General features: G+C 44.7%; 1 protein-coding gene and 5 non-coding genes across 6 annotated transcripts in view; 1 reads left to right on the top strand and 5 right to left on the bottom strand.

Annotated features, from left to right (window-relative positions):
- Positions 1 to 4,555: 4,555 nt before the first annotated feature.
- Positions 4,556 to 27,129, top strand: part of LOC126443291 (ankyrin repeat domain-containing protein 17-like) — a 43,586-nt gene continuing 21,012 nt past the window's right edge. Inside the window, exons 1-2 of the mRNA XM_050090901.1 lie at positions 4,556 to 4,612; positions 23,695 to 24,277. Of these exons, the coding sequence (XP_049946858.1) occupies positions 23,712 to 24,277 (566 nt within the window). The 5' untranslated portion in view covers positions 4,556 to 4,612; positions 23,695 to 23,711. The remainder of the gene's footprint in view (positions 4,613 to 23,694; positions 24,278 to 27,129) is intronic.
- On the bottom strand, positions 5,010 to 5,084 carry Trnas-cga (transfer RNA serine (anticodon CGA)). The gene has a single exon. It is a non-coding gene; the product is annotated as a tRNA-Ser (tRNA).
- Trnas-cga (transfer RNA serine (anticodon CGA)) lies at positions 5,311 to 5,385 on the bottom strand. Its single transcript has one exon. It is a non-coding gene; the product is annotated as a tRNA-Ser (tRNA).
- On the bottom strand, positions 5,612 to 5,686 carry Trnas-cga (transfer RNA serine (anticodon CGA)). Its single transcript has one exon. It is a non-coding gene; the product is annotated as a tRNA-Ser (tRNA).
- On the bottom strand, positions 6,214 to 6,288 carry Trnas-cga (transfer RNA serine (anticodon CGA)). The gene has a single exon. It is a non-coding gene; the product is annotated as a tRNA-Ser (tRNA).
- Trnas-cga (transfer RNA serine (anticodon CGA)) lies at positions 6,515 to 6,589 on the bottom strand. The gene has a single exon. It is a non-coding gene; the product is annotated as a tRNA-Ser (tRNA).

The following is a 27,129-nucleotide window of genomic DNA, read 5'->3' as shown; positions in this document are numbered from 1 at the left end:
TTGGAAGGTAGGAGACAAGGTACTGACTGAAGTAATGCTGTGAGGACGGAGCGTGAGTCGTGCTTGGGTAGCTCAGACGGTAGAGCACTTGCCCGCAAAAGGCAAAGGTTCTGAGTTCGAGTCTCGGTCCGGCACACAGTTTTAATCTGCCAGGAAGTTTCATATCAGCGCACACTCCGCTGCAGAGTGAAAATCTCATTCTGGAAACATCCCCAAGGCTGTGGCTAAGCCATGTCTCCACAATATCCTTTCTTTCAGGAGTGCTTGTTCTGCAAGGTTCGCAGGAGAGCTTGTGTAAAGTTTGGAAGGTAGGAGACGAGGTACTAGCAGAAGGCTCTGAGTACCGGGCGTGAGTCGTGCTTGGGTAGCTCAGTTGGTAGAGCGCTTGCCCGCGAAAGGCAAAGGTCCCGAGTTTGAGTCTCGGTCCGGCACACAGTTTTAATCTGCCAGGAAGTTTTATACTCGCATTGCAAAAATACTAGAGGGAAATGCAACGAATCGCAATGAAAGAGAAGACACGTCACATTAGTATGGGAGGCGAATAAAAGCCAACGGCCTTGCCGCAGTGACAGCACTGGTTCCCGTCTGATCACCGAGGTTAAGCGCTGGCCGGCTGGGCTAACACTTGCATGCGTCACTGTCTGGGTCTGCCGAGTGCTGTTGGCATGTGTGGCGCACTCAGCCCTTGTGAGGCCAATTGAGGAGCTGCTTGACTGAGAAGTAGCGCCTGCTGTCGCGAAAACTGACAACAGCTGGGCGAATTGTGTGCTGACCACACACCTATCCGTATCTGCATCCGGTGACGTCTAAGAGCTGAGAATGACAGGGCGGCCGATCGGTACCGTTGGGCGTCCAAGGCCTGTCCAGACTTTTTTTTTTTTTTTTTTTTGGAGCCGATGAAACCCTCGCGTGTGTTGAAAGGATTCTGTTACGGGCACCATGCGTGGCACTGTCGTGTGTCCTGTTCTGGACTACTGCTCCAGCGTTTGGGATCCGTATCTACTGGATCTGACAGCGGACGCTGAACGGTATGCACAAGATGTATCACTCAGAAAACGCTGTTGAATGTTGTTGTTTGTGACAAGATTGCGTTATGCCTCGTATATAATGGAGAAACGTCAGAGCATTCGCTTGGTTGTGCAGCATCGTGCAGCCATCTCACTTACGTTGTGTCACGGTTGGGCCTGTTTGCAGCACGACTGGTATTAGTATGACAAGCGCGACGACGTCAGCAGCGACAATGATAGCTATCACAGCTAGCGTTGTCGCAGCTGTCGTTGACAAAGCAGCAAAGAGAGTTGCCTAGCCGGCACACGTTATGTTTTCAGACGGATCCCGGTTCTGCACATAACACCACGATGGACGTATCGCTGTCTGGGCTCTCTGAGGAAAACAAACACCATCATACGGATACAGCACCTGGCGAGCTGGTATGGGGTACATTTACGTAGTAGGCAACACGATCAGCTCTGGTTCGCATAGTCTGTAAATTGGATGGCAGGTGCCGCATTTGTGAACTTTTAAGATCTGTGTCTGTCCTCAACTTTTGAGCCATCTGTAATGCTGTCTTTCAACAGGATAGGGCAACACCAGATGTTGCTAATGCATTTTTCACCTTCCTCAGTACAGAGGGTATTTGGGTACTGCCCTGGACAGTCCGTGTCGAGATTCCTGAACCACTGAAATCATTTGGTCATGGATCGTCGAAAGTCCTGCACGACCAATGACGACTTCTCACGTAGAGTTGAAGCTGCATTGAGTGACATACCCATACATCTCTCGTGTTGGCACATTTTGTTACCCAGTCAAGGTAGAGTCAGAGGTGCCAGCGCTGTCTGCCGAATTTGGCAACACGTAAAGCCTAAATTCAACTAAAAATCTCATCATATATGCTCTCTGCTATACTTTACAGTCACAATATGTTAATTTTCGTTATCTTGTGACATTCCTGATGCAGAGTTTTTGGACAAGAGTGTCAAAAAATTTATTTTTATGGGAAAAATATTAAATTATTTCTGCAATACATGTCCTATTTTCTCTGTTCCACACCAGAGTACTCACTGCTCACTCGAGCCAAACAGAATTGACCAACAAACATCTAAAATACAGCGCCATCCATATATGGATAATCCGAAAACACTTCTCTTCTTTTTTTTTTTTTTTTTTTTTTTTTGAGTCATCGGTCTTCTGACTGGTTTCATGCGGCCTGTCACAAATTCCTCTCCTCTGCCGACCTCTTCCTATCAAAGTAGCACTCGCAGCCTGCGTTCTCGATTATTTGCTGGACGTATTCCAATCTCTTTCTTCCTCTACAGTCTTTGCCCTCTACAGCTCCCTCTAGTACCATAGAAGTCATTCTCTGACGTCTTAACATTTGTCCTACCATCTTGTCCCTTCTCCTCGCCAGCGTTTTCCACATATTCCTTTCCTGTCTGACTCTGTACAGAACCTCCTCATTCCTTACCTTGTCAGTCCACCTAATTTTCAACATTCGTCTGTAGCATCACATCTCAAACGTTTCGATTCTCTTCTGTTCCGGTTTTCCCAGAATCGATGTTTCACCACAATACAATCCTATGCTCCAAACGTACAGGGTGTCCGAAAAATCTTTCCCTGATTACATAAATTGATAACTCAGGCTAGAAGTAAGATACAAATATGAAACTGGTGTCTAATTGTTTACAAACTATCAAAGTTTTTTTCACACATTAGTAAACTTCCACATGAGCACCCTCGGTAGTACGTAGCACATCTAGGCGATATTCAATTTCCGTCCGCACATTAGCCAACATCACTGGAGGGATCGATTCAACGGCTGTGGTTATCCGTTGCCGCAAGGTTTCAAGATCTGGTACACGTGTTCGGTAGACCTCGTCCTTGCCATAACCCCTAAAAAGAAGTCTAATGGGGTTACGTCAGGAGAGCGTGGAGGCCAAACCGTTGGCCCATCGCGACCAATCCATCGCCCAGGAAAGGTCATATCGAGATAGGCACGGACGTCCAAACCCCAATGAGGCGGTGCACCGTCTTGCTAAAACAAGACATCGGGGTGATACTGAAGCAGCTGAGGAACAGCATACAGTTGCAACATGTCCAGATACACTGCATATGTGACGGTAGCCTCAGTGAAGAAGAATGTCCCGATAATTCGATCGTGCAATAGCGCGCACCAAACATTCACCTTTGGACTGCCTCCGGTGCACATTATGGCGATTCAGTACTCCATTGACAAAAAAGGTCGCTTTGTCAGAAAAGGCAATTCGTCTGAGATAACCATCATGGTCCTCCATACGTGATAGAATTTCGACCGCAAAGTCATATCGACGTGTACTGTCATTGGGCAACAAGGTCTGAACGATTTTCACTTTGTATGCGCGAAACAATAAACGTTTGTGTAAAACGTCACGGAGAGAGCTTTTCGGCATCTGTAATTCACGTGAGGCCCTGCGCACCGATTTCTTCGGACTTTGCAGAAAAGACTGCCTTACAGCTTCCACCCTGTCTGCTGAGGTTCTCGGTCGACCAGACCTCGGAAGGTCAGCAACCGATCCTGTGTTCTTGAACTTCTCATACCAGGCTTTAATGCTCTTGACATCAGGTGGATTCCTTCCAAATGTTGTCTGGAAGTGTGTCTGCACTGTAGTCGGTGGTCGTGTCTCATGGTACCACAGGACACACTGTGCCTTCTCCTGATTGGTTAACATGGCTTCTTGGGCACTGCACCTCATCCACTACTTACGTACTGCGAACCTAAAACAGAAAAAAATTTGTTAGTTGTAAACAATTCGACACAAGTTTCATATTGCATCTTACTTCTAGCCTGAGTTATCAATTTATGTCATCAGGGAGTCTTTTCGGACACCCAGTGCATTCTCAGAAATTTCTCCCTCAAATTAATCTTTGGTACTAGCAGACTTCTCTTGTTCAGGATGCCTTTCTTGCCATTGCTAGTCTGCTTTTGATGTCCACCTTGCTCCATGCGTCTTTGGTTACTTTACTGCCAAAGCAGTATAATTCCCTAACTTCATCTACTTCGTGACCATCAATCCCGATGTTAAGTTTCTCACTGTTTTTATTTCTGCTACTTCTCATTACTTTCGTCTTTCTTCGATTTACTCTCAATCCATATTCTGTTCCCGTTAGACTGTTCACTCCATTCAGCACATACTATAATTCTTCTTCACTTTTACTCAGCGAATCGTATCATTGACATCCTTTCACCTTGATTGTTTTATATGATTCAGACTGAGTTTGGGACAGAATGTTCTGTCATGCAGCGCCAAGATAGCATACTGAAGGCCTTATCAAATTTCGGACTCCTGGAAATCAAATATCGGTATGCGAGTCGATAGATGGATTACGCAAGTTGTACTCACGGGGCGCACACGTGATGTCAAGACTGTCACACCTGACGGTAATCAGTACAGATAAGCGGTGAGCAGGCAGGCGACACCTGCTTACCGTCACGCCAGGTGACGTCACGTGGCCGCAGCGTCCTCTGACTTGTGTATATAAGGAGCGGGTGAACGGGCTGCTCCAGCCTACACTGGTAGTACGCCAGCTGACAGAGCGTTTCCGTGCCTGACGACAGCCTCCGCTGCTGACTTTTAAGGTGAGTGGATGCTCTGCTACTCCTGTTTAATCTCTCGCGTTTTTTGGTGAGCTTCACACGTGCTATATTTGAAACTCCCTGGCAGATTAAAACTGTGTGCCGGACCGAGACTCGAACTCGGGACCTTTGCCTTTCGCGGGCGAGCGCTCTAACAACTGAGCTACCCAAGCACGACTCACGCCCCGTCCTCACAGCTTTACTTCTGCCAGTACCTCGCCTCCTACCTTCCAAACTTTTCAGAAGCTCTCCTGCGAAGCTTGCAAAACTAGCACTCCTGAAAGAATGGATATTGCGGAAACGTGGCTTAGCCACAGCCTAGGGGATGTTTCCAGAATGAGATTTTCACTCTGCAGCGGAGTGTGCGCTGATATGAAACTCCCTGGCAGATTAAAACTGTGTGCCGGACCGAGACTCGAACTCGGGACCTTTGCCTTTCGCGGGCAAGCGCTCTACCAACTGAGCTACCCAAGCACGACTCACGCCCCGTCCTCACAGCTATACTTCTGCCAGTACCTCGCCTCCTACCTTACAAACTTTACAGAAGCTCTCCTGCGAACCTTGCAGAACTAGCACTCCTGAAAGAATGGATAATGCGGAGATATGGCTTAGCCACAGCCTAGGGGATGTTTCCAGAATGAGATTTTCACTCTGCAGCGGAGTGTGCGCTGATATGAAACTCCCTGGCAGATTAAAACTGTGTGCCGGACCGAGACTCGAACTCGGGACCTTTGCCTTTCGCGGGCAAGCGCTCTACCAACTGAGCTACCCAAGCACGACTCACGCCCCGTCCTCACAGCTTTACTTCTGCCAGTACCTCGCCTCCTACCTTCCAAACTTTTCAGAAGCTCTCCTGCGAAACTTGCAAAACTAGCACTCCTGAAAGAATGGATATTGCGGAAACATGGCTTAGCCACAGCCTAGGGGATGTTTCCAGAATGAGATTTTCACTCTGTAGCGGAGTGTGCGCTGATATGAAGCTCCCTGGCAGATTAAAACTGTGTGCCGGACCGAGACTCGAACTCGGGACCTTTGCCTTTCGCGGGCAAGCGCTCTACCAACTGAGCTACCCAAGCACGACTCACGCCATGTCCTCACAGCTTTACTTCTGCCTGTACCTCGTCTCCTACGTTCCAAACTTTACAGAAGCTCTCCTGCGAACCTTGCAGAACTAGCACTCCTGAAAGAATGGATATTGCGGAGACATGGCTTAGCCACAGCCTAGGGGATGTTTCCAGAATGAGATTTTCACTCTGCAGCGGAGTGTGCGCTGATATGAAACTCCCTGGCAGATTAAAACTGTGTGCCGGACCGAGACTCGAACTCGGGACCTTTGCCTTTCGCGGGCGAGCGCTCTACCAACTGAGCTACCCAAGCACGACTCACGCCCCGTCCTCACAGCTTTACTTCTGCCAGTACCTCGTCTCCTACGTTCCAAACTTTACAGAAGCTCTCCTGCGAACCTTGCAGAACTAGCACTCCTGAAAGAATGGATATTGCGGAGACATGGCTTAGCCACAGCCTAGGGGATGTTTCCAGAATGAGATTTTCACTCTGCAGCGGAGTGTGCGCTGATATGAAGCTCCCTGGCAGATTAAAACTGTGTGCCGGACCGAGACTCGAACTCGGGACCTTTGCCTTTCGCGGGCAAGCGCTCTACCAACTGAGCTACCCAAGCACGACTCACGCCCCGTCCTCACAGCTTTACTTCTGCCAGTACCTCGCCTCCTACCTTCCAAACTTTTCAGAAGCTCTCCTGCGAAACTTGCAAAACTAGCACTCCTGAAAGAATGGATATTGCGGAAACATGGCTTAGCCACAGCCTAGGGGATGTTTCCAGAATGAGATTTTCACTCTGTAGCGGAGTGTGCGCTGATATGAAGCTCCCTGGCAGATTAAAACTGTGTGCCGGACCGAGACTCGAACTCGGGACCTTTGCCTTTCGCGGGCAAGCGCTCTACCAACTGAGCTACCCAAGCACGACTCACGCCATGTCCTCACAGCTTTACTTCTGCCTGTACCTCGTCTCCTACGTTCCAAACTTTACAGAAGCTCTCCTGCGAACCTTGCAGAACTAGCACTCCTGAAAGAATGGATATTGCGGAGACATGGCTTAGCCACAGCCTAGGGGATGTTTCCAGAATGACATTTTCACTCTGCAGCGGAGTGTGCGCTGATATGAAACTCCCTGGCAGATTAAAACTGTGTGCCGGACCGAGACTCGAACTCGGGACCTTTGCCTTTCGCGGGCGAGCGCTCTACCAACTGAGCTACCCAAGCACGACTCACGCCCCGTCCTCACAGCTTTACTTCTGCCAGTACCTCGTCTCCTACGTTCCAAACTTTACAGAAGCTCTCCTGCGAACCTTGCAGAACTAGCACTCCTGAAAGAATGGATATTGCGGAGACATGGCTTAGCCACAGCCTAGGGGATGTTTCCAGAATGAGATTTTCACTCTGCAGCGGAGTGTGCGCTGATATGAAGCTCCCTGGCAGATTAAAACTGTGTGCCGGACCGAGACTCGAACTCGGGACCTTTGCCTTTCGCGGGCGAGCGCTCTACCAACTGAGCTACCCAAGCACGACTCACGCCCCGTCCTCACAGCTTTACTTCAGCCAGTACCTCGTCTCCTACGTTCCAAACTTTACAGAAGCTCTCCTGCGAACCTTGCAGAACTAGCACTCCTGAAAGAATGGATATTGCGGAGACATGGCTTAGCCACAGCCTAGGGGATGTTTCCAGAATGAGATTTTCACTCTGCAGCGGAGTGTGCGCTGATATGAAGCTCCCTGGCAGATTAAAACTGTGTGCCGGACCGAGACTCGAACTCGGGAACTTTTCCTTTCGCGGGCAAGCGCTCTAACAACTGAGCTACCCAAGCACGACTCACGCCCCGTCCTCACAGTTTTAATCTGCCAGGGAGTTTCATATCAGCGCACACTCCGCTGCAGAGTGAAAATCTCATTCACGTGCTATATTTCTCTCTCATTCGTTAATTCCTCTCCCACTTCTGCACTGAATTAAGTCTGTATGTGGCAGCTCTGTACTTGGCACAGGAACATTGTGCGGTGGCTTCCAGCAACTTCTTCTTTCGTCAGATTCGCAGTCATGGTGTCCAAGTTTTGCTAATGTCTGATGCCTTCCTCACTCATACACATACCACTAACTGCTTCCTGCAGACCATTGGTTTCTACTTCTGAAATCCTCTTGGTACTGTGTCCGCTCAGTGTCATTCAATACGATCACGACCACACCCCTCGATCGACGTTATCACTCGTGGTGTCACTCGCATTCGTACATGGCAGTCAAAGTTTGAAAATTCGTGACGCTAGCTCAATGGGCGTCAATTGATTTAAATGTTATTCCCGGCTGACTCTTAATTCAATTACTGCCACGGGGGTGAGGAGAAAGAACACATCCTGGTGATACCAGCATTATGCGTATTTAGATGTTCGATTAATCTGAATGGTTTGCAATGTTCCAGCGATTCTATTCGAACTCTATGCTGATGTACCGACATGGACCATTTTCGCAGCTAAACATGCAAGTACGTAATGGATGTTCAGTTTCTCAATGTAGTTCGTCGCACTCACACATTATACGTCCGCTGTAAGGACCATTTCATACATTTACATTTTTGGTGTCCCACAATATTGGTTGGCTAAGTATTAAGGGAAGCAGTGGTTGGGAAAGGAGTGAGACAGGGTTGTAACCTCTCCCCGATGTTATTCAATCTGTATATTGAGCAAGCTGTGAAGGAAACAAAAGAAAAATTCGGAGTAGGTATTAAAATTCATGGAGAAGAAGTAAAAACTTTGAGGTTCGCCGATGACATTGTAATTCTGTCAGAGACAGCAAAGGACTTGGAAGAGCAGTTGAACGGAATGGACAGTGTCTTGAAAGGAGGATATAAGATGAACATCAACAAAAGCAAAACGAGGATAATGGAATGTAGTCAAATTAAATCGGGTGATGCTGAGGGGATTAGATTAGGAAATGAGACACTTAAAGTAGTAAAGGAGTTTTGCTATTTGGGGAGCAAAATAACTGATGATGGTCGAAGTAGAGAGGATATAAAATGTAGACTGGCAATGGCAAGGAAAGCGTTTCTGAAGAAGAGAAATTTGTTAACATCGAGTATAGATTTAAGTGTCAGGAAGTCGTTTCTGAAAGTATTTGTATGGAGTGTAGCCATGTATGGAAGTGAAACATGGACGATAAATAGTTTGGACAAGAAGAGAATAGAAGCTTTCGAAATGTGGTGCTACAGAAGAATGCTGAAGATAAGGTGGGTAGATCACGTAACTAATGAGGAGGTATTGAATAGGATTGGGGAGAAGAGAAGTTTGTGGCACAACTTGACTAGAAGAAGGGATCGGTTGGTAGGACATTTTCTGAGGCATCAAGGGATCACAAATTTAGCATTGGAGGGCAGCGTGGAGGGTAAAAATCGTAGAAGGAGACCAAGAGATCAATACACTAAGCAGATTCAGAAGGATGTAGGTTGCAGTAGGTACTGGGAGATGAAGAAGCTTGCACAGGATAGAGTAGCATGGAGAGCTGCATCAAACCAGTCTCAGGACTGAAGACCACAACAACAACAACAAGTATTATGACTATACGTTGTATAGAACTTCCACAGATATTGTTTATCATGTAGTCAAGACTACGTAATGAAGCCAAAATCGTGGATAAAATTGAAATGTAGTTTGTTTATTAACACATTTCTTTTCACTAACTAAATATGAAATATGAATCGGGATTGTGGGTGATGATCCTATCCTTCTTTTCAGTATTAAAATGGTCGATATCGTGTTTTGAATAACGCGTGTCATATAATGTCCAAATATCGACACGACCCAGGCTATCAATTCGGCACTTAAATGTCTATTCTTCGCTCTCGAAATGTTCGATGTGATTGTCTTTCACACGCAGGGTTCATTTTAACGGTGTATGCACTGTTTTTAGTATTTTAGGTCCCCGTTAATTAATATCTGGTAGCTAACAAGCGAACTATTTGTGTGCTGGCGCGTTGTTTGTATCAGTTACCCCCGCAACTCTCCTGGGATAAGATTCTCTTAATGTTCCGCGCACACGCGTTTCACAGTTTTATAAAATGCGGAATTACGTCAACTATAGCTTTCCGTTGCGTACAACTTTCGTGAGTTCCACAACCATAATAGTTTCCAAAAAGTATTTTTCCCAGCTAACACAAAGCTCGAATTATGTTGTCTGAAACATTTTCACTTCACCCGACAATAAACGTCTCTGATCACTTCGTCACACGTAATGTATTTTAAACGTGCTTGAAGAGTCTTTAAATAATCTCCTTAACAAATTTCGCAGTCGCGTACCACTTTTTCATCGACTAGCCCGATCGCTATAACTGAAGGTAGAGAGCTCAATAATGTGTTACATGTTCTTTTATATGTATTAAAAAGCAAACGCGCCCCTATATCTTTCTGTCCCGCTTGGTCTTTGCTACTTTGCTTTTTATTGCTTTTCATTATATTGCTTCTTAGTAACACTGAGCAGTTATTAAAGTTTCGTATTACTTTCCCCCTTTTAATTCTTCCAAAATAAAGTATATTTATCCCGGATTTTAATTAATATGATGCTAATTGACACGCCTGCCCGCAACCGTTATAGTACCTCTGTTTCCCATGTTCCTTTCACATGCATGTCCTCTTCAAATCGCGTCTGGTCGCAGCTGAAAACAAATTCCTTACTGAACAAGGGGATAAGTTTGTTTACCTCATCTAATAATTTTCGGGCCGATTCCGCAGTTTCTCATGCATCGTCCTGTTGACACTTCATTTCAAATTTCGTTATCTTATGTCTTCCAATTCTCTAGAACTGTTTGAAGTTATGGACCCATCCACAACTTTCGTTGAGATCACTATCATTTATGTCGCACGCAATTTGATGTGCATATCGTAGCAGATCACTTTCATGCACATCCTGTCAGTTGTATTGTATGGCTCTGAGCACTATGCGACTCAACATCTGTGGTCATAAGTCCCCTAGAACTTACAACTACTTAAACCTAACTAACCTAAGGACATCACACACATTCATGCCCGAGGCAGGATTCAAACCTGCGACCGTAGCGGTCACGCGGTTCCAGACTGAAGCGCCTAGAACAGCACGGGCACACCGGCCGGCTGTCAATTGAGTTGAGCATCCTTGAAACGCGCAAACACCAGGTTTTGTAACGATTCGGCCTCGTCCTCGCTTGAATATCCATAGTTCCTCTAATGCACTGTACACTCATATTGCTGTGGACTTATTCGAAATCTGTTCATAATTGTTTTTTACTATGTTGAGGGCGATCTTCCATGTACGTAATAATGTATAATACCCACTCCTTGGAGAATTCTTGTCCTTTACTACATTTCATTGCAGACCAGATTTGAGGCTCTCTATCCCTTAACAATGATGAACTACGTGGCTCGACAGATGTTTCAGTGTGACTTTCACTTGCTAAGCACGTGTCGTCATCGTTGCACTCTCCATGTAGTTGTCTGCATAGCCGAACGTATGCTATTGTGGAATGGGGGTGTGACAGTTCGATGGAAATCTCACTGCCGCTGAAAAAGACAAAAATGGGGTCCTGGTGGGACGGGTGCATGGGTTCTAGGGCAGCACACACACACACACAATGAAAGTAACACAGAATACTGAACAGTGAAAGATGTTACTCAACTTAGGTAACGTTGGTTACAGCACCTGCAGAATGCAAGTTAACCTGTATGTCCTACGTTGACTAGAGTTCCATTAACACAAATTAAAACACGTTCTCTGAACTCAAGTCGGAATGAAACTAAACTTCTGTCTTGATGTACTACTTGAACAGTTCCAAATTAACGGTACTCAGTTAAATCTCTAGGCAGGCACACCATAATTGTATTCCGCCATTCTATCGGCCACTGCCTCTGTCTCACTTGGTGACTTGAGGACACGGTGAATGTTGTGCAGGAACTCCCTGGCAAGACGCTGGCTGACTTGCAACCTGCAGCTGACGACTTCTGCTCGTGCACGGTTACTTCAGCGCGTTCCTGTCTTCCTGGTGATTCTACAGGGCAGCGTCACTGGTTTGCGCGAACCGATTTTCCTGCAGCGGACGGACGTTTACGGCACTTCTGGTACCAACTGTTGCAAACTCTTCTCGTGTGGAAGTTCAGTACTCCACCAGACAACATTCCAATGACTCAGCGTTAATATTTCATCTGCCACTCCTTCGTGACTCTCAGAAATTTCTTGGGTTTCTTCTTGACGAAATGTAGGTATAATATGATGTTTGCTTTGATTATCGTTTCCTTTGCTCTGCTTTGTATCAACACCAGTAGCAACATAGCACTGTTGTGAGTTCCTCGTCGACTAAGCAGCTCAACTATGCTCCGTAGCGTTATGCTGCGCTCATAATTGAGTACCTCCAGTTCCGCCCCCTGTTGCCATTGGCTGCTAATATTGTGGTTTTTATTAAAAATCAAACTCCTCCAGCTGTTCTTAAGATTTCATATTTATTTAGCTACTAGTTTCGACGTTCCGTCAACGCCATCTTCAGACCCTATGTAACATACCATACATAAAACAGACAATGTGACACATCAGTAGTCTGTGAGCTATTGTACAAATTAAATATGATCATATTATATAAATGATGACTTCATTAAAAGTAGTTACATTTCATTCATTTTCATTAAGATGCAATTTACCTTCACATTGGCAATTTATGTGGTGTAAATAAGTACAAATGAAGTTATATATACACGGTAATATCCATTACAGATCAATAACAGACATTTGACTAAAGTGGGGGCATATATATAAGTCTACGTGACAAACTGTTACTCTTAGGCGTGAAACAGTATTAAAATTGTGTTAAAAGCGAATAATGATAGCCTAAACCCTTCTTTGTGTGCACTATTTAACTAATAGGAAGGAAAATATGCATTGGCAATCAGACATATGAAAGGTACGATTCCATGTTTATAAATAGTGAAAAATAGTATAAAGGTGGACAGGAATTTAAAAAAAATGGTTCAAATGGCTCTGAGCACTATGGGACTCAACTGCTGTGGTCATAAGTCCCATAGAACTTAGAACTACTTAAACCTAACTAACCTAAGGACAGAACACAACACCTAGCCATCACGAGGCAAAGAAAATCCATGACCCCACCGGGAATCGAACCCGCGAACCCGGGCGTGGGAAGCGAGAACGCTACCGCACGACTACGAGATGCTGGCTGGAAAGGAATTACGTTTGCATAACACTGTATCGTCATCACTATAAAGTAACGAAGTGAAATAGGTTACTTAAACATCATTCATAACGATACGAAACACAAGTGGGGAGGAAGTGGAAGAATGGTAAGAAACCCAGTTAATGTATTAAAAGGTAGTCAATGGTGTAAAATAAATGCACATGAGTCACTTCTTGAATGTACTCATTCCAACAAGAGAAATGTAAGCTAACATGCCACCAAAATGTACCATTTCAACGCCGGTGACTCATTTATGGCCGAAACCCAGGTCTAAAACAATCTAATTCTAATAAGCCTGCAAAAGTAAAAGAACGATCAAGAACATAAAGTGCTCCAAATACATGTAAACATGGTGTTGTCAGTCAAAACCGTTCGTCATATATGTAAAATACGCGTAGTTCCTCTGATAACTAATTACTAAAGAAGAGTTCACAGTAAGATGTACAACGTATAACTCTCGTATTGTTATACGTAATCTAGCCAAGGATTGACAAAAGTCAGCAACAATTATTGAAACGCCTAATCACCCACTTACTTGGACGACCTCTAACATTTATATCATCACTACACCACAAGTTCTCACTCATTTCTCCTATCCTTATATACCTGTTCTTGTATAAAATTACTAGTTTAAATATACAGGGTGTTACAAAAAGGTACGGCCAAACTTTCAGGAAACATTCCTCACACAAATAAAGAAAAGATGTTATGTGGACATTTGTCCGGAAACGCTTAATTTCCATGTTAGAGCTCATTTTAGTTTCGTCAGTATGTACTGTACTTCCTCGATTCACCGCCAGTTGGCCCAATTGAAGGAAGGTAATGTTGACTTCGGTGCTTGTGTTGACATGCGACTCATTGCTCTACAGTACTAGCATCAAGCACATCAGTACGTAGCATCAACAGGTTAGTGTTCATCACGAACGTGGTTTTGCAGTCAGTGCAATGTTTACAAATGCGGAGTTGGCAGATGCCCATTTGATGTATGGATTACCACAGGGCAATAGCCGTGGCGCGGTACATTTGTATCGAGACAGATTTCCACAACGAAGGTGTCCCGACAGGAAGACGTTCGAAGCAATTGATCGGCGTCTTAGGGAGCACGGAACATTCCAGCCTATGACCCGCGACTGGGAAAGACCTAGAACGACGAGGACACCTGCAATGGACGAGGCAATTCTTCGTGCAGTTGACGATAACCCAAATGTCAGCGTCAGAGAAGTTGCTGCTGTACAAGGTAACGTTGACCACGTCACTGTATGGAGAGTGCTACGGGAGAACCAGTTGTCTCTGTACCGTGTACAGCGTGGCAGCTGATTGGCCTCCACGGGTACACTTCTGCGAATGGTTCATCCAACAATGTGTCAATCCTCATTTCAGTGCAAATGTTCTCTTTACGGATGAGACTTCATTCCAAAGTGATCAAATTGTAAATTTTCGCAATCAACATGTGTGGGCTGACGAGAATCCGCACGCAGTTGTGCAATCACGTCATAGACACAGATTTTATGTGAATGTTTGGGCAGGCATTGTTGGTGATGTCTCGATTGGGCCCCATGTTCTTCCACCTACGCTCAATGGAGCACTTTATCATGATTTCATACGGGGTACTCTACCTGTGCTGCTAGAAAATGTGCCTTTACGATTACGACACAACATGTGGTTCATGCACGATGGAGCTCCTGCACATTTCAGTCGAAATGTCCGTACGCTTCTCAACAACAGATTCGGTGACCGACGGATTGGTAGAGGCGGACCAATTCTGTGGCCTCCACGCTCTCCTGACTTCAACCCTCTTGACTTTCACATATGGGGGCATTCGAAAGCTCTTGTCTACACAACCCCGGTACCAAATGTAGAGACTCTTCGTGCTCGTATTGTGGACGGCTGTGATACAATACGCCATTCTCCAGGGCTGCATCAGCGCATCAGGGATTCCGTGCGACGGAGGGTGGATGCATGTATCCTCGCTAACGGAGGAGATTTTGAACATTTCCTGTAACAAAGTGTTGTGTTTCCATTCCATGATTAATGTGATTTGAAGAGAAGTAATAAAATGAGCTCTAACATGGAAAGTAAGCGTTTCCGGACACATGTCCACATAACATATTTTCTTTCTTTGTGTGTGAGGAATGTTTCGTGAAAGTTTGGCCGTACCTTTTTGTAACACCCTGTATTGACTATCCACACATTTACGAGAACGATGATGAAAGTGAGGGTAAAATTATTCTGGATAAAAGGCCCATCAAATGATTAGGATAACACTGGATTGTAGCACTGACTCATATATGCAAGAAGAGGTTTATAAGGATAGGAGAATTGAGTGAGCACTTATGGTGTAGTGGTGATATAAATGTTAGACTTTAGTCTTCCAAGTACGTGGGTGATTAGCCCTTTCAATGATCGTTAAAAAAAATGGTTCAAATGGGCCTTAACATCTGAGGTCATCAGTCCCCTAGAACTTAGAACTACTTAAACCTAACTAACCTAAGGACATCACACACATCCATGCTCGAGGCAGGATTCGAACCTGCGACCGTAGTGGTCTCGCGGTTCCAGACTGAAGCGCCTAGATCCGCACGGCCACTCTGGCCGGCCCAATGATTGTTACTGACTTTTGTCAACCCTTGGCTAGATTACGGATAACAATACGAGAGTTATATTTTGTATATCTTACTGTGCACTCTACTTTAATAATTAGTTACTAGAGGAACTACAAGTATTTTACACATGTGTCGAACGGTTTTGGCTGACAACACCCTGTTTACATGTATTTAGAGCACTTTTATGTTCTTGATCGTTCTTTTACTTATGCAGGCTTATTAGAATTAGATTGTTTTAGACCTGGGTTTCGGCCATAAATGAGTCACTGACGTTAAAATAGTACATTTTGGTGGCATGTTAGCTTACATTTCTCTTGTTGGAATGAGTAAATTCAAGAAGTGACTCATGTGCATTTATTTTACACCATTGACTACCTTTTAATACATTAACTGGGTTTCTTACCATTCTTCCACTGCTTCCCCACTTGTGTTTCGTATCGTTATGAATGATGTTTAAGTAATCTATTTCACTTTGATACTTTATAGTGATGACGATACAGTGTTATGCAAACGTAATTCCTTTCCACCTTTCCCACCTTTCACTATTTATAAACGTGGAATCGCACCTTTCATATGTCTGATTGGCAATGCATATTTTCCTTCCTGTTAGTTAAATAGTGCACACAAAGAAGGGTTTAGGCTATCATTATTCGCTTTTAACACAATTTTAATACTGTTTCACGCCTATATTATTATCTCTAAGAGTAACAGTTTGTCACCTAGACTTATATATACCCCCACTTTAGTCAAATGTCTGTTATTGATCTGTAATGGATATAACAGTGTATATATAACCTCATTTGTACTTGTTTACACCATATAAATGGCTAATGTCAAGGTAAATTGCATCTTAATGAAAATGAACGAAATGTAACTACTTTTAATGAAGTCATCATTTATATAATATGTTCATATTTAATTTGTACAATAGCTCATAGACTACTGATGTGTCACATTGTTTGTTTCATATATGGTGTGTTATCTTAAGTACAGCTGGAGGAGTTTCATTTTTAATAAAAATTATACGAGTTGATGTCTCACCACCGTCCATTTTAAATATGTATGTACGAAGAATATTGTGGTTGGATGGTTGACAATACACTATGTGATCAAAAATATCTGGACAACTGGCTGAAAATGAGTTACAAGTTCGTGGCGTCTTTCATCGGTTGGCCCACCCTTAGCCTTGATGACAGCTTCCACTTTCGCAGGCATACGTTGAATCTGGTGCTGGAAGGTTTCGTGAGGAATGGTAGCCCATTCTTCACAGAGTGCTGCACTGAGGTGAGGTATCGATGTCGATCGGTGAGGCCTGGCACGAAGTCGGTGTTTCAAAATATCCCAAAGCTGTTCTATAGGATTCAGGTCAGGACTCTATGCAGACCAGTCCGTTACAGGGATGTTATTGTCGTGTAATCACTCCGCCACAGGTCGTGCATTATGAACAGGTACTCGATCGTGTTGAAAGATGCAATCGTCACCCCCGAATTGCTCTTCAACAGTGGGAAGCAAGAAGGTGCTTAAAACTTCAATGTAGGCCTGTGCTGTGATAGTGCCACACGTAACAACAAGGGGTGCAAGCTCCCTCCAGGAAAAATGTGACCGCAACATAACACCACAGCCTCCGAATTTTAGTGTTGGCACTACACACGCTGGCAGATGACGTTCACCGGGCATTCGCCAGACCCACACCCTGCCATCGGATCGCTACATAGTGTACCGTGATCGTTACTCCACTCAACGTTTTTCCAATGTTCAATCGTCCAGTGCTTACGCTCCTTACATCTAGCGAGGTGTCGTTTGGCATTTACCGGCGTGATGTGTGGCTTATGAGCAGCCGTTCGACCATGAAATCCAAGTTTTCTCACCTTCCGCGTAACTGTCATAGTACTTGCTGTGGGTGCAGATGCAGTTTGGAATTCGTGAGTGAGAGTCTGGACAGATGTCTGCCTATTACAAATTACGACCCTCTTCAACATTCGGAGGTTTCTGTCAATCAACAGACGAAGTCGGCCTGTACGCTTTTGTGCTGTACGTGTCCCTTCACGTATCCACTTCACTATCGCACCGGAAGCAGTGGACCTAGGGACGTTTAGGAGTGTGGAAATCTCGCATACAGACGTGTGACACAAGTGACATCCAATCAGCTGACCACATTCGAATCCGTGAGTTCCGCGGAGCGCCCCATTCTGCTCTTCCACAATGTATAATGACTACTGAGGTGGCTGATATGGAGCACCTGGCAGCAGGTGGTAGCACAATGGACGTAATATGAAAAACTTATGTTTTTGGGGGTGTCCGGATACTTTTGTTCACATGTTGTATGTGAGGAGCTTACTACCGCGAACATCATTGCCTTTTGCGACTTCGCACTAAAGGGGTTCAGTGTGTAAAAGTTGCTGTGAATACGGAGACAACATGGAATTTATTTCTTGGACTCTGAATAGTCATTGTTGCAAGGAACTGAATAATTAAGGCTTCAATCTAGGAGAGCGGCATATTTTCGGCACTGTACATTGGTCTATGTTTGTCCTGACATGCCTTGTATCTGGCTTTCAAAGCTTGGCGTGGGCGAGTAAATGCCAGCCAGTTCACAGTTGCCACAGCGAGTGGACAGAACAGTCTGGCTTCTGCTGTGAGTCAGTGCACATCAAATATCGCATCGGCTGTGTCAGGTTGAAATCACGCATGTGGCAAAATAACAATCGCTGGTAATGACCGAGTGAGAAGGAAAGCTCTAAGCCGAAAGACGGCGTGGGCTACGACAAATAACAGTGTGACTGAAGGTTGAAAATACCGTTACAGCTTTAAGGTTATTTTATTTGGAATATGACCTGTTTCGGGCTCTTATACGCCCATCATCAGGTGTTATAACTTCGTGCTGTTACCCCCGAGCGCCGCGGTGGACGAGTACGGGACGCGGGGGTTTACGAGCAAGCGCAAAGCATGTTTTTCCGCTCGTGATCTAAATAAAAGAATCTTACAACTCTTTCGGTATTTCCAACCTCTGGTATAGTGCTCAGTTGCAGATGTTCCGCCGGCAGGATTGTATAACAGTGTGATTATTAGAAACATACAGATCATCACTGTTAAAGTGATATGACTGAGATAATCTGAAATGCTGACATACGATACGTAAAGTTGATACAGGGAATTGAGAGATAAGATACTGCAATATCAGTTACTTAGCTTCCTACTCTAGAGTGTTTGAAAGAACTTTTTCTTGAGTGCTCAGTTCTAGAATGGGTTGGCAAAAGATCTCGTATTCACGTCTTTCTTCCTTCTTCTTCACTTTCATGTATTATGAGGGGTGTGTTTCATTTGCGTATTCGTCTATTTTTTTTCATTGACATATCCGTTTATGATTCGGTTTTGGTTCTCGTCATGTTTCAGTAGGTAACCAACAATCTGATATTTTGATCTGATGGAACTGCGATTTCTCAACTTCATCCTCGATAGAGAAAGAAGCGGAAGCAGTGAAAGGTGTAATGGCTAGTAATCACGAGACACAGTTTTAAGTCCCAAATTGTATTTCATTCCTTCAGTTTCTATCCTTATAGAATCTGACCTTTGCCTTACAGTAGTATTTCTTACACTCTCCTTATCTCCCACTCTTGCAAGGACTTCATCACTTGTCATCTTATGAGGCTATGTGATTGTCAGTACCCACTCGTAACAACAGACCTCAAAAAAATTCAGTCTTCTCCTTTCTTCAGCCCCAAAGTCCAGGCCACACTTTCAGAAAGCTACAGTCGTTTGAGGCTGTTACTTTAAGACGTTAATATCTTTTTTTTTTTATTGAAACCACAGCTTCCTTGAGCAATTCAGCAGCTTGTCTGGTCTTTGCTTCTTCCACACCTGAGGTCTTAGACACGTAAATAAGTAAATGAGTCACCTTTCTCCACTAGATTGTCACATACATGTAAGCAACATTTCTTTTGTCCTCCTTCATCACAAACTGGGCTCTGTCATTCAGACTTTTTTTTTTTTTTGCAGATAACCTTATTCCTTTTGTTTAACATGAATTCAAGATCTTGTTCAGCTTCACTTAAAACACCTGGGACATCATCAGAAACCTGTCCGTAAGAGAGGTGGGCAACAGAGGGCATTTGTCACCCTTACCCCTCTCAGAAATCTGAAATAGAGAGATTTAATTTCTATATTGTGAGCATTACCACCAGTTCATTAAGATATATTAAGTTTTCATGTCACCTATGAAATTTAGTTTTTGTAGCATGGGATGTTTCAAAAGTGACAAACTCATCATATCAAGAATGGAAATTTTACACTCTTGCCCCACCCTTGATTAATCTCTGTGGACACCTGTGTATCATCATATCTCTCCTATATATGCGGTGTGCATCTGCCTATGTAGAGTGCAAACCAATAACGTCTGTCTACTTTTTATAAAGTTTTGTTGGTGTCTGTGCTTCATTTCTACTTTCTTCACAGTACACTACCTCAAGCTAAACTGCTCTGCAAAACTTAAGGGTGAGGTGGACAAAGTAACATAACAAATTAATACTCCATCGAAATGAATGAAAGTGCAGAGGTATGTTGCCAAAGGTCCCATGATCATGCATAGAAAGCTGGACATTAACACAGAGTGAGGCCATCGTGACACCAGCAGCCCAAATGGGGATGTTGAAGGAACAGGAATGTACAATGTGTGCCAATTATCTATTGGTTACGGTGCACTGTGGTGGTGGTGGTGGTTGTGGTGGTCATGTTCTTCGTTACAGAATTGACTGGAGGCAATATTTGGATTACTTCACACTGGGAAGCGTTGTCAGAGATGGACCAGAGCGAATGTCTGATTTACGTCACTCAGAGAAGGATCGTTGGGTAACTAGAAAAAGGATAAAGTGTGACAAGTGTAGCTCAAGAATTTGGTACTGTGCACAGCGTTGTTTCAAGTGCATAGAGAGCATTCCAAACCACAGGCATTGCTTTCCGAGAGAGGCGAGGTGGCCAACCGTGGTGCAACATTGTGCAACATGCAAGAAGAGGCTCAACGCTAACAGTGACTGCTGTTGCAAACACACTTAAAAGCACTGCAAGGCACACAATCCCGTACTCCACAGTAGCACAGCAACTGCATGGGTTGGTCTCCTTGACTGACAATCAGTGCATTCTGTTCCGTTGGTACCATTACATCGGCCACACCGTTTCTGATGGTGCCAAGAGCATAAGTACTGGACCCATGAGGAGAGTAGGCACGCGCTCTTCTCTGATGAGAGTAGATTTAGTCTGCATAGTGACACTTACATGGCGAGAAGTGTGAACATCTAATGCACCCAGGAACATGGTCATGTTCATGGTTCAGGCATTTTGGTGTGGAGAGGGATAACGTTGCTTGTATGTACTGACCAGCGTATCTTTGAACAGGGTACACTGATTGATCAATGTTATTGTGTCATTGTTCTCCTTATCCACGTGTGTCTTTCCAGAGGTGCATTCGGTCCTGCCTTCATTTTATGGATGACAATACACAACTGCATCAAACAGTGTAGCTGGAGAAGCTCTCAGAACGAGAGGATATTCAGCAGGTGGACATGTCTGTCCTTTCCCCCAACTTAAATTGCATTGAATACATGTGTGAGGCATTGGAAAGACATATTGTAGTGCAACATGCACAAATGGCCAGCCAGCAGTTGCCAGCCACGCTGGTAGAGGAGTGGAATGTCGTACCACAAGCAATCCTCCCAGATTATATCAATATGTGGTGTCTGTTCCTTCAGACATGTCCAAAAAATCAGAAGCCACACATCCATATAGTTAATTAACCTTCATCGGCAGTGTGTTCACCACATTCAGTGCTGATGCACAGTTATATCCAACCTCCTGTGAGAATCTCAAAGTAATGATCATTGAGGATGCGCAGAAACACGGCAGATAGGTCGGCCAAGAAGCGTGACGAGACAGCCTGCACAACTGCGATAAACACTGTGTCTGGATGGCACAGTGGTTAATGCAATTGCCTAGTAAGCAGGAGGTCCCGGGCTCGAATCCCAGTCTGGCACACATTTTCAATCGTTGCCACTGATGTTGCACAAAGTCTTGAGGCAGCTGATATCAATAGTCATTTTCATTTCCTCCCTCCCCCTTCCTCCTTTAATTTACATAGCCCCTCCCCAATCTAGTGGCCAGTATGGGAATACGTTGCAGAGCTTATGTTGCCATCTGTGGTGATCACACACCCTATTAAGAACCAAGTCATCCTTTTTGTAATTTCCAAGGCACTGGCATTGTTCCTGGTACCTTCAACGTAACTGTTATCTGTGAATAATAGAAGCACTTTTTTGTATCATTGGGCATTTCTTTGTTACCTTCTCTACTATACTATTGCAGTTCTTTGTCTACACAGTACCTGTTTCATCAAGCTATGCCACTTGGCAGCAACACACAATGCGAAAGTTAATTCGTCCTTAAGTAGATTTTGCCATTGTATTTCATCAAATGCTTTCTGCATATCTACAGTAGTTGCGTACATTTTTAAATTAATTTCCATACATTCCTCTATGATGTGCAGAATGTCGGAAGTAGTGCTGGAGGGAACTGATGTCATGAATCCTGCAGGGCTCTCCATAAATCTGTAGGAGTATGAGGGGTGGAGGTCTCTTCTGAACAACACGATGTATCCCAGGTATGCACAATAATGTTCATGTATGGAGAGTTTGGTGGCCAGCCGCAGTGTTTAAACTCACAAGAGAGCTCCTGGAGCCACTCTGTAGCAATTCTGGACGTGTGGGGTGTCGCCTTGTCCTGTTGGAATTGCCCGAGTCTGTTGGAATGCACAACTGACATGAATGCATGCAGGTGTTGAGACAGGATGCTTACATACATATCACCCATCAGAGTCTTATCTAGACGTATCAGGTTCCATATCATTCCAACTGCACATGCCCAGTACCATTACAGAGACTCCACCAGCTTGAACAATGCCCTGCTGACATGCAGGGTCCATGGATTCGTGACGTTGCCTCCATACCTGTACACGTCCATCCTCTCCATACAATCTGAAACGAGACTCGTCCAGCCAGGCAACATGTTTCCGATCATCAACAGTCCAGTGTTGCTGTTGACAGACCCAGATGAGGTGTAAAGGGGTTGTGAAGTCCATCAACGGTACACAGGGAGGACTTCGGCCACGAAAGCCCATATCGATGATCGATAATATTTCATTTGGACCCAATATTTTTTGACAGCCTAGCACTGAAATCTGCAGCAGTTTGTGGAGGGGTCGCAGTTCCATCACATCAAACGATTCTCTTCAGTCATCACTGGTCGCATTCATGCAGGATGTTTTTCGGGCTGCAGCGATGTCGGTGATTTGATGTTTCACTGAATTCCTGATGTTCACGGTACACTCGTGAAATGTTCGTACAAGAAAATCCCACTTCATCGCTACCTTGGAGATGCTGTGTCCCACCGCTCGTACACCAACTGTAACAACACATTCAAACTCCCTTAAATCTCCATAATCTGTCATTGTAGCTGCAGTAGCCGATTTAACAACTGCACCAGACACTTGTTATCTTATGTAGGCGGCCAGCTGGGGTGGCCGAGCGGTTCTAGGCGCTAGAGTCTGGAACCACACGACCGCTACGGTTGCAGGTTCGAATCCTGCCTTGGGCATGGATGTGTGTGATGTCCTTAGGTTAGTTAGGTTTAAGTAGTTCTAAGTTCTAGGGGACTGATGACCTCAGCAGTTAAGTCCCATAGTGCTCAGAGCCATTTGAACCATTTTTATATAGGCGTAGCAGACCACAGTGCTGTATTCTGTCTGCTTACATATGTCTATACTTGAATATGCATGCCTGTACCAGTTTTTCCGCATCTATACTGGCTCAAGTAGCGAATGTTTAATTGTAATCACCCTGTACTGTTACAGTACTCTCTGGTCTTATCAGTATTATTGTGGATCACTGTTTCTAATGGCTTCCTGATGAAGTAACTGTGCAGTCCAGAAAGAAATTAGGGAAGTGAGATCTCCATCCCTCCTGGCGATCTTTGAACAAACGAAAAGAAACAAATAGGACATCATTTAAATGGTCTTATTAAGGATTTCCACAAGGGTATCCTGGTGTTGCAATTGATATTTGAGGGATAGTTTTTACTAACTGCAGCTCGACACGGGTCTGAGTGTGGATCATACAGTATTGTGGTAGTGTGTAAGGTCAAGGGACTACTCAGGGATGCCGTGTTTCAGAACCACCCAGAGTCATCATGGACGCAGTTAAGGACGTTCAGGAGACCACAGCCGTGGACTTGGGTTCCCTGTTGGACGATGGGGACGACGCCACGGTGAAATTGGTGGCTGGCGACACAAGGTTACTGGCACACAGGGCTGTCCTGGTAGCCAGGAGCCCCGTGTTCGCTGCCATTTTCAGCCACGATACGGTGGAGGCCAGCAGCGGCAAAATCACCATCCCTGACGTGGAGGGCCCGGTGCTGCGGCAGCTGCTGTCGTACCTGTACACCCTACAGCCCCCTAAGCTACCTGGCATGGCCCCCCAGCTGCTCGCTGCCGCCGACAAATACGGAGTGACGGGTCTGAAAGCATCTTGCGAGCAGCAGGTGGCTGCAGGGCTGGGGGTGGAGACGGCAGTGGCCGCAGCTGTGCTCGCGATTAGACACGCCTGCCCCGGCCTCAGGCAGGCTGCCGTTTCCTTCGTAAAGGCCCACACGCAGCAGGTGATGGCGACGCAGGGATGGGCGGACGCTGTGGTCAACCACCCACACGATTTCGTGGAGTTCACTAGACTAATTGCTGAACCATCTGTAGAACATAGGTAAGTGCAGACAAGATGTTTAAATATTCTCACAGATCTGTATATTTATCTGCGTCCAAAGCTAGTTTTTGTTAACTGTGATGTTTCTAACAGGGTTTCCTAAGTTGCTCTTGTGCTATGAGGCGAATCTTCTTTGACAAATAAAGAAGCTGCTTGTGGATTGCTCACACACACATCAAAAAAGTTTTGCATCACCTCATTTCCGAGAGGTCCGGAACCTGTACAAAAAATTGGAATAGAGATCAACATAAACATCATTTCCGCACTTTTTATTGTTCATGAAAACTATACATTGCAAGTTGTATCATCATACAGCGAGAACTTCATAGGTGGTGGTCCAGACTGCTGTACCCGCCAGTACCTCTAGTATACAGCAGCACTCCTCTTGCAGTGATGCATGCCTGTATTCGTCGTGGCATACTATCCTAAACTTCATCAAGGCACTGTTGGTCCAGATTGTCTCACTCCTCAATGGCGATTTAGCGTAGATGCCTCAGAGTGGTTGGTGGGTCACATTGTCCACAAACAGCTCTTTTCAATCTATCACAGGCATGTTTGAAAGTGTTCATGTCTGGAGAACATGCTGGCCACTCTACTTGAGCGATGTCGTTATCCTGAAGGAAATCATTCACAAGATGCGAACGATGGGGGGCGAAGTGTCGTCCACGAACACGAATGCCCCGCCAATGTTCTGCCGATATGGTTGCACTATCGGTCAGAGAATGGCATTCACGTATCATACATCAAATATATCTGTTCCTAATTGTAAAAACAGACGCACTTGGTATATGTCGATTTCACTGCCATCTGCTACAACTGGGAAACCATGGTTCGAGTAAACCTTACATAATTTTTTGGTGTGGTATCCAAAGTCAGTAACAATTGGGAGTTCCCTATGAAAATGTAAAGTTAGCCCCACTCATGCAGGTGGGGTGGTTAGGAGGCATCCCACTGCAACACATAGAGAGATTAACTTTTCACCCAAAACTTTATTTTATTGTATGATGCATGTTGCGAGATATTTAGTTATCTCAAGTTTAAACAAACGCCCCACATACAGGGTGTCTGGAAATTCCTGTTACAATATGTTATGACCTTTAGAGGGGAGTTAGTGCTTAATATTTTGAATACGAGCCAATGTTCAGAGACCTCATCCAACGATGCTACATAGCGTCAAAATTATAGGCGCCAGTGCCTTTAAATGTATGTATGTAGATGGGTAAATGTATCAAGTTGAGATAGGGGTCCCATAACCAGAAACGAACTAACCGATAGTGGAGCACATGTACTGGTACTGAAGTTAGGAAGATTGTAGAGTAGGGAGCTTTGAGAGATGGTTGTATGGACCAAAGAACGAAAAAAATGTGTAGTGAACATGGCTTATAAAATGCATACCTTAAGAGCTACAAGCACTGTTTCAATAGAAGCTCATAGCTCCTCCAGCATGCAACTTTGAGCCCATTATTACTGGACACTTTTTTCCTTGTTCTGATCCAGACTACTGCCACTGAAAGTTGCCTACCCTACAATCTTAGCAGCAATAGTACTAGTATGTGTATTCCAGTGTCAGAGATATCAGCACAGTTTTCCCTTATAACTCTCAACTCTTTCGTTTCTGGTACAGGTACCCTCACCTCAAATTGATACATCTATCCTTTTCCATCATCCTGTAAACTTTGTAACATCATCACGCTATCACCGTGTATACACATATATTTACAGAGGCCAGTGGCTATAACTTTGACTCTCTTTAGCCTCATTGTATGACATTTCTGAACACGGATTCTTATTGAAAATATCATATACTCACTCCCCTCCACATGTCCTAGAAGCTTGTAACTGGAATCTCCGAACACCTTGTATTTATATGTCATCTGGCACGTCGATATCACAATCGGTTACTGCAATAAAAGACCACTGCTTTTGTGAGGTATGATGTGGCAGAGTGCTTGAAACAATACTTTCCGTTTTCCAGTTCTACCTATCCATCGTTATTTGCTTCATTGTGAAGCTCTATGATTACACCAGATCACTCACACAAATCTTTTTCCGTCACAAGTATATTACAAACGAACCTTGGTTAAGTAGTGCTTGAAGCAGAGTCCCCTTATGAAATCGCCCCTGTCATAATTCTGGATTGGACACTAAGAGAATACAAGCCAGTCCAGTGCTATATAACATTTTACATCAATTCACTATACAGGGAATAATATTCGGCTTCCAGACAATATTCCAGATGGTTTAATGCAGAAACAGGAATAAGTCAGCAGTTCATTTGAAACTTTGTACCTGTTTTAAATTTAAAGCCCATGGTCATATAAACAGCTGCAATTCAATACAAATAATACACTCCTGGAAATTGAAATAAGAACACCGTGAATTCATTGTCCCAGGAAGGGGAAACTTTATTGACACATTCCTGGGGTCAGATACATCACATGATCACACTGACAGAACCACAGGCACATAGATACAGGCAACAGAGCATGCACAATGTCGGCACTAGTACAGTGTATATCCACCTTTCGCAGCAATGCAGGCTGCTATTCTCCCATGGAGACGATTGTAGAGATGCTGGATGTAGTCCTGTGGAACGGCTTGCCATGCCATTTCCACCTGGCGCCTCAGTTGGACCAGCGTTCGTGCTGGACATGCAGACCGCGTGAGACGACGCTTCATCCAGGCCCAAACATGCTCAATGGGAGACAGATCCGGAGATCTTGCTGGCCAGGGTAGTTGACTTACACCTTCTAGAGCACGTTGGGTGGCACGGGATACATGCGGACGTGCATTGTCCTGTTGGAACAGCAAGTTCCCTTGCCGGTCTAGGAATGGTAGAATGATGGGTTCGA

Source organism: Schistocerca serialis, unplaced genomic scaffold, assembly GCF_023864345.2.
Source record: "Schistocerca serialis cubense isolate TAMUIC-IGC-003099 unplaced genomic scaffold, iqSchSeri2.2 HiC_scaffold_1444, whole genome shotgun sequence".
NCBI lineage: Eukaryota > Metazoa > Arthropoda > Insecta > Orthoptera > Acrididae > Schistocerca > Schistocerca serialis.
Note: the sequence above shows the minus strand (reverse complement) of the source record. Positions and strands in the feature narration are given on the sequence as shown.